We start from the raw sequence: 8,433 nt of genomic DNA, 5'->3' as shown, positions 1-8,433 counted from the left end.
GATTTATCAAACAATCTCCTCTTTTTCCCATAGCCCAGGTTCACCTGCAGGGTAAATCCCTCCTGCATGCTGCAGTTGCGGGGGTCACAGCCAGCCTTGGAACAGGCTATTCTAGAGTCCTCTCATTAGAAACATCAATTGCTGGCACTTCTGACCACCGCTGTTGGAACTGCAAGGGTTCAGCCTGCTGTGAATCAGGCCTACAGTTTTCTGGGAGCTGTGAGCTCAAAACAAGAGTTGACAAAAGGAAGTCTAAGCAAGGAAGAGGAGGTCACAGTTCTGACCCCAATTTTGTATCCATCATCAGTCCCAAACACAACTTTTGCTTGAACAGGGTAGCCTTGAGAAACCATGCCAAATACACCACAGTTGAACAAGATATTACCACCGGCCTCTCCCCCTGCTCACAGCAAGGCAGAAAAAGACACCTCCAACTTTTCAATAGGAGTTAAACCTTGAATCAACTTACAACTTAGATTACATATTCCTCCCTTCAGAGGTTAACATACATCACTGATATATTTTTTTTGCTGGATAAACAGCACAAAGGCTTCTCGCTCAACACAATTGCCATTTAACAACGTGTATCCTAGAAAGCTGTAAACGAGTCTTGATTTAACTGAACTGACAGCAGTTGTATACTCTCAGTGACCAAAGCTTTCCTGGCAGAGCTCGCTCTCTAGATTTGTCATTAACATCTACATCCTAACACTGCTAAATAATTCAGCACAGCATTTAGCCTTGTGTCCTTGTGTCTCTACCCAGAAACCGCCCTCACTATTTACTGTATGTTCCAGCAAGAGGGAGGAAAAACCTGCCTGGATCCTGGTTCCTCCTCGCCCTCCGTAACTGAGGGGGGGAAAACCTTTGCTCTCAACATAGAAGCACGGGCTTTGTTTATTTTATTTTGTTGGAAAAAGTGTTTATTAGGTACCTAAATATAGAGCGTTATTTATCCACACGGAGTCATGACCATGTAGGCTCAGATTCACATGCAAATTCCCTTTTTAATAATCCTAATGCAGGGAGCGCTCCAATCAGAGCGCTATCAGCTCCGGCTCCCTGATACCTGATGCCAGCTTTGCTGGTAATGTAGGCCACCGAAGCAAATCCAGAGAGATTGAGTTGGAAGTGGAGAGAGGCTCTGAGATCTATTTTTCTTTTTTTCTTTTCCACTTAAACAGGATACCATTTAAGAGGGATCATTAGCCGAGAGCAGCCCAGCTGGGTCAAGGCTGGGAGGCGGGGACGCAGTTGCAAGCAGTGAAGCAAGGTGGAGGCACGAAGACAGAAGACCAGGTTAATGAAAGCATGAGGTGGCTCCTAGGCAGCAGCTGGAGAAAATTCGGACACGCTGACAGGGGAAACTACGACTGGCTAAACACTGAACCGGGTGGGCCGCTTCTGGAAACAGAGCTTCAGGTCTGTACCCCCCTGCTCATCTCTGTGGCATGTCCTGTGACTTTGCATGTGTGTGTACGCCTGTGTAATGCCTCGGTGGATAGCACAGAGTAAATACCTGGGTACTGACACGTATCAAAGCAGTAACGCTCAATGACACAGAGTCAGAGCATTTATTTATTGCCGTTAAGTTGTTTTAAACCCATTTGTGGGGAAAGAAAAGCATTAGATGGAAAAACCTTGCTGGAGTTGCAGGTAAAGAAGTTTAATTATTTCTTTTTAAGTGTAATGGGCTCTGCTATTCTTTGATTTCCTTTCTTTTAAATACATGTTTACACTTTGGATCTGGTCCCATGAAGCCTTTATGCAGATGTTAAGAGTCAGTAGCAGTCAGCAATGAACTCTTGTTCCCTAAGCTGTGCGCTGATTACTTCTGCGAGAGAGGATCACATGCAGGCAAGTGGGGGAAGGGAAGTAGCCCTCGGAGATGAAAACACAGCCTGCCTTTCTGCCTTTGTCTGGCATACAGTGAAAGGGTTTCTCAGATCATAAATAATAATTTAAGGTGCGCACACATCCCCAGTAAATGCCTGAGTCAGGTAGCAGTAGCGAATGAACCAGCCACACTACTTAGCTGAGATACCAAGTGTACTGCTGTAAAATAAAAGGGGGGTAGGAGTGGGAGGTCAAAACAGGAGAAAAAGTAGTTTTTAACTGCCTCTATGATTTTAACAAAGCCTACCTCATCGGTAACAATCCCAGAGCTAGAATGGCAATGGCAAGGTCTTCACACCTCAAGACTGGTTTTGCCTGACAGTGAGAAACAAACAGCATCACCAGGGTCACATTCTAACAATATTTCAAAAATCACTCTAAATCTGGGTTTCCTTTAAAATTATGTGTCATTATTAATGTCTACAAAACCACATCAAAATGTTTTTCCTGTTTGCCAGAGTTGTATGGGTTTGCTTTTTACGAGCAATAATGAATCAGCTTTAAGAAGCAGGACAGAGCTTGGAAAAGCATCTATGTGTGGACCACAGCCTAATGACTTCAAAGCAGACTTTGTTCCAAATCCACTTAAAACATTTCAGAAGTATCAGTTTCCTGATTCAACTTCAAAGATATTAGTATAAAAATGGGCTATGTTAATAAAAGTTATATTAAAAAAGTTTTAAGTCCCCTAGCAAATCATTAGCAACATCATAAATCCTAGCACCAATCAATCACTTCAATGGGAATTTCAGTAAGCGAAATAAACTTTCATTTTTCTCTCCTTACACAAAAGCTTTCTTTAAACTCATGTTTGGCCTTGCTAGGTCATTCCCTTCAGAAGCAGGTTGTAGGCTTCTTTTGTCTATACAGTGTTCAATTCTAAACCCGTTCCATTTCTCATCATCATGGAAATGCCACACAACTGGGCTGCACTCTGCACTTCATTCCTTTACCAACAGGCATGAGTAAAAGCTCATTTAAACTGATACAGGTCACGTAAGCTGTAAGCCAGAAACTGGACATGCTCAGCATATTAAAAAAAATGTAGGCAGACAGATATCTAGCAAATGGCTTTACTACTTCTAGTCCATGCTTGCTGTTTTGGAAAAACTGACCCTCTGCTTCAGTCCCTACAAAGATATAAATGAAAGGAAGAGGATAAACGTGAGCCTGCGATGGCCAAACCATCCTACTAAAAATCAGTTCTGGGAAAACAGGGGACTTTCTAGAAACATAATCCCTTTTACCCCATGCTCTTTTCTGTCTTTCTCTTTATAAAGAATATTTTCCCTGTATTTATGTGCCTGTAGCTTATTTCATGCTGGAAGTCAAAGCCTGATTTTTGTCAATTACAAACCCAACAACGGCTGCTTGCGACGGCCCAGGCAGAGCACGCTGACCTCCAGTGAAGCAGCAGCATCAAAACCAAGCCAGTTGAGAAATACTACCAAATAACTCCCTCGGTCATTTCATACACTTGGCTTGGAAACTTCCAGATGTTAAACAGTAGAGAATTTTACTTTATGAAAGTTCTGGAGTTGGTTTATTTACTTACACTTGCATTTCAATTAGTGAAGATTCCGTTTTATTTCTAAATAATTTCATTTTCCACTTCCAGTAGCTATTTCTGATACCCATACACTCTGGTTCCTTTTCTAGTTTTAGAACTTCAGTTTCAGAAGTTAGATTTAGTTCAGTTTAGAACTTTAGTTTTAGTTTAGAACTTCAGAGAAAATATTATGGTTTTTTCTAAGTGACCTTTGTTTCATTTTATTAAAATTATTTTTATTTCTAATATAATGGGTTTTTTAATGACTGTAAGATTTTCCAGGACTTTCTGTCAAGATCTTTGCAACATTCTTCATAGCCCCTTAGCCACTCGTCCCAGTAATGGGTACAAAACCACAACAGAAAAACAGAGACTAATACTGCTCAGTTGTTTCCCAGTACATTTGAGATATATACATGGATATACCTACAAGACATTGATCAGCTTTTTGAACTACATCGCAGTGTAAAATCAGTCCATGTAAAATGTTTGGCAGGAGGCAGTATCAAAACAGACATGTAACTCCTTGTGATTTATGCTTCAGGTTGTGGGGATCTGTGAGGCAGTATTAACTCGCTACAATTTCAACTCAAGTAATACACTAAGTAGCCTACAGATTATTTCACCCAAATAGGAAAGCTGAGGCTTAACATTAGCTGTGTTTAAAAAGCTATGGACACTCTGAAACACAGACTGAGGAAAACTGGTCCTTTACGTCGCCTGTTAGCGTACAGAAAAATGTACTACCCAATCCTACTTAATCCTACCTGCTTCACATGCTACTATTTTGCAGATCATAGTAAGACACACTGACTGGTCTTTCACAACTGCGTGGGACACAGTATTCACTTCATTACTGGCCCTTCAATGTGCTACTCCCCCCACTTTTCACAGCATACAGCCCAGGGTCTTATTTACAGCTTCTTCTTCAAACAACAAATTTCTTATGTCTTGTTTTACATGCATTACTGAATAGATAGTCACCGGGCACTTGTGTAGTTATCCTGAGTAGAAGAATAGAGTAGAATAATTCAGTTGGAAGGGACCTACAACAATCATCTAGTCCAACTGCCTGACCAGTTCAGGGAGTACAAGAGGATATGAACTGTTTCATAATTACCTATGTCATTTTTGCCCGGATCCCTTAGTGTAATAAAGTACTTGCAGGCTGAGGGCACCGCTCTGTCACCTTCAGAGACAGCAACACAGATGCAGAATTTCTGCAGACCAGACCCAGGGATCTCAACCCAGCCACTTAAAGTGAGGTATGAGTAACGAATAACCCACAACAAACACCTCAGCCGAACTGTCTTGCCCCGCCTTGAGCATTCAGTAACAGAGGCAGGAATACAGCTCCCCAGAAGAACATTCACTACCCCTAACTATTGGGCAGTCCTCTCTCTTCCCCCAGTCTCCTGACTCAGTCAATACATACTCTACAATTCTGCAACACATTACCCTGAGGTTCTGCAGTTTTCTTCCCTAAGCAATCTATCAAAACCCCAGAATTAAAAATGATGTGCATTACGGCTAAAACTAAGGATTCACAGATTTCCAAAGTCTTGAGGGCTTGAATTTGCAACTGTAGAAGCAATGCTATAGGTTACTCTTGGAGGGCTTTTTATAAAAAAAAAAGTTTCCAGCCCAGTAACCATGCTGACACATAGATGATTCTAGGTTGTCCTTTTATACCTATTTCACAGGCTGTGGCTGTCTGAGCTAGCTTGTACTACAAATAGCTTCTTCCATTTTTTAACATTAGATGCAAATTGGACCCTCCAACAATAATACATTCTACATATTTCTGTTGACAGATATTTCTTTGCAAGACCCAAGACTGCTGGGTTCCAGTTGAGGCTTTCGAGCAAAGTATTCCCCCGAGACCCAAGTCCATTTGTTAATTCCTTCTCTCAAGCTTAACCTTTCCTTCCCCTGCCTCCTGGTTTGTCACTAGCCCTTTCCTCCTTCTTCTTCTGCAAAGAGAGTGGGACTGGTGCAGTGAGAAAGGAGCCCAACATTTGCTCCTCAGACTTCTCTTCTCAGTCCCATCCAGCCCTACCGCCCTCATTCTCAAGTTCCCTTTTGGCTTTCCTCCCCACAGCTTTGCATCTTCACAGAATCACAGAATCATTTAGGTTGGAAAAGACCTTTAGGATCATCAAGTCCAGCCATTAACCTAACACTGCCATCCCATCACTAAACCATGTCCCTAAGTGCCTTGTCTACCCATCTTCTAAATACCTCCAGGGATGGGGATGTGACCACTTCTCTTGGCATTCCATTCCAAAGCTTGACAACCCTTTTGGTGAAGAAATTTTTCCTGATGTCCAATCTAAACTTCTCCTGGTGCAACTTGAGGCCATTTCCTCTTGTCCTATTACCCATATCCTGGGAGAAGAGACTGACCCCCACCTCACTACACCCTCCTTTCAGGTAGTAGAGAGCCATAAGGTCTCCCCTCAATTTTGTACATCCTGCTCACAAACCAAGGCTCTCCATCCATGCTGGCGGCACGATTCTGATCTGCATCCTTCTCCACTCGGCCCACCCCTGACAAGTCCACAGATCTTCACTTCACATCCACATTCAACCCACCAGTTCCTCCTCTGTCTCCTCACCACCCTGTGGATTCTCAGAAATCCAGTCTTTGTATGAGGCCATGTCTTATAACAGGACGTGTCAGGCAACCATAACACTAGTCCATGCTTCCACCAGCACATGCAAGATACGGTGTCCTTGGCCATTATTTAAAACATTAACTTCCTTTCAGTGAAATTCGTAGGGAAGAAGTTGCACTGAGTTTAAAGGTAAGAGAATCAGGGCTTTATATACCTTTTACTAGTCCCATATAGGAAACACTGGCAATCTCACCTTCTGTCCTCACAGCCACCCACAGTAGTGCACAACTCACAAATATGCTTCAACCTGACTGAAAGCCCACTCCCTACAAATTACACCCAAAACTTACCCTTCTTTCTCAGAAATGTGCTCTTCACTGGTCAGAAATAATGCTGTCCAATATAAGCTCAGTTCTTCTAAATATTTATTCCAAAAGTATCAGTAACATAACAGTACCAGCCAATCTCAATATACATAGTGCACAAACATAATACTGAATGCTTTTTCTCATTTGCCTGTCAAGTATTTTATGCACATCATAAGACACAATAATAAAGCGTTAAGAAACATTTTTTAAGAAAATCCCCTCATTTTTTAAAGATGATTTAACGCCTGCATTAGAATAATAGCTGAACAGTTTCTTCCAACTCTGCTGTTTCCTGTAGCTCATTTAATGGCCAGGTAAGACAGCAGCTTGTACTGCCAGAAACTCTTTAATAAGAAATGATCAGTAAATATGAGATAGTTCTCTAGCATGCATTTTTATGGTAAAAGACAGCTGGGGAAAAAGAGCTTAATAGCTAATCCACAATAGTTTCAATGTGTTTTAAAATTACTCTAATGGCTTTGGCCTCAGACCCACACTAGCTCAGGAAAAAAAGCAGAAGTCTCCCCTATGCTATTTGTTGGAACTCAAAACCTATTTACTTTCTTCTTCTTAGGCATGACCACATACTAAGAATTTCATAATATGACAAAGAATTGGAGAGGTAACAAATGCCTGGTAGATAATCAGTTGACCATAGGTCACAGAGTGATTTTGTAGCTAAAAGAATGATGGTGATTTTTGGAAGGATAAGCAGAGAAAGTTTTTGTAGACTAAGAAGGGGGCACTGGTGTTACTGGCCCTTTTTACAAAGCCACTACTGCAAACAGCCTCTTTGCATCCCTGCTTCCAAATGCTTTGAAGAAAGAACCACTCGAGTTCTCCTAGCTTGAAAAGATGCCTTTGTTCAAAATAAAGGAAATCTGATCCATTGATCTGTTTAGTCTCACCATAAAAATGTGAAAAAGCCATCTGATTACAGTCTTTGAATACTCACAAAGGGAATGAGGTGATAATAAATGGCATTTTAGGGTCTGGGTTTTTCCCCTTCCCTGGACTGGACTCTGAATGACATCCAGTTATTAGAAGATAGGGCTAGATAGGGTCAGACTGGAAATAAGCTATGTTAAATTTTAGAAGTGAAACTAATACAACAGAAAAGCAAAAATATTATTTAAAAAAAAAAAAAAGCATTTATAAGTCTTGTTAATGCTACAGCACAATTCAAAAGCTGTGAGGCAGAGGCTTTTTGTGCATTATTTTGCAGGAGGTTAAGCTGACCGAATAGTCACAGCTCCTATTACTCTTACACTGGAAGATCTTTTTCCACAATTTGAAACAGGGAAAAGTATTCTTGGATAGCTGGCAGAACAAGCTCAAGAGCAAGCCCAAGGCCAGGCTGTCCTGACACACCATGTTTTATTTGGGCCTGGCCTCTAAGGTTAGAACAGCCCCAGGAACAGGTATTGTAGGCATAGGGTCCTGATAAAAGGGATAGTTGTCAAAAGATTTGTTCTTTAAAGTAAACAGTAGAGTTTTCCAAATAGAAAGAAACAACACTAGATGGTGGATCACCAGCCCCTACTCCTCTGCAATTTAGTGTTCTCCCAGGTTTTAAAAGCTTAACCAATCTCTTGCAAAGACGACTGGTCCCAGCATAACCCAAGAGTAATAAAATCTCATACCAAAATACATATACTTCCAGGTTGTTGGTTTTTTCCACCCATGGAGACAGGGTTTCCTAGAAATCCACTGCTCTGCAAATTCTCCATTTCCTTTGTGTCTAGTTGACAAAGTATTTTGTTCTAATGGACCAGCAAATAGAATTTGACAGTTCTCGAGCCTGCAAAACATATTGCTCGAGTGCCACTAATGCAGAAAGTAACTTGGAAAAGCAATGGTTTGGTGATCGCAGGGAGATGTGGAGAATTTGTATTTTCTCTCCAATTAAGAGGTCCCCAGGAATCCAACGCACCTCCTATTTGCTTTAATTACAGAGCAGACAACAGACAAGTTCAACCAAAGATGACATAGAACCATTTCT

General features: G+C 41.4%; 1 protein-coding gene across 1 annotated transcript in view; it reads left to right on the top strand.

The window, feature by feature from the left end:
- The first annotated feature begins 1,311 nt into the window (after window positions 1-1,311).
- Window positions 1,312-8,433, top strand: part of SMIM28 (small integral membrane protein 28) — a 7,468-nt gene continuing 346 nt past the window's right edge. Inside the window, exons 1-2 of the mRNA XM_035899764.1 lie at window positions 1,312-1,422; window positions 8,387-8,433. The exon at window positions 8,387-8,433 is cut by the window's right edge and continues 346 nt beyond it. Of these exons, the coding sequence (XP_035755657.1) occupies window positions 1,312-1,422; window positions 8,387-8,433 (158 nt within the window). The remainder of the gene's footprint in view (window positions 1,423-8,386) is intronic.

The sequence above is a fragment of the Egretta garzetta genome, unplaced genomic scaffold (assembly GCF_000687185.1).
Source record: "Egretta garzetta isolate BGI_Z169 unplaced genomic scaffold, ASM68718v1 scaffold397, whole genome shotgun sequence".
Taxonomy (NCBI): Eukaryota; Metazoa; Chordata; class Aves; order Pelecaniformes; family Ardeidae; genus Egretta; species Egretta garzetta.
The sequence above is the reverse complement of the archived record's forward strand: the minus strand, read 5'-3'. Positions and strand labels throughout refer to the sequence as shown.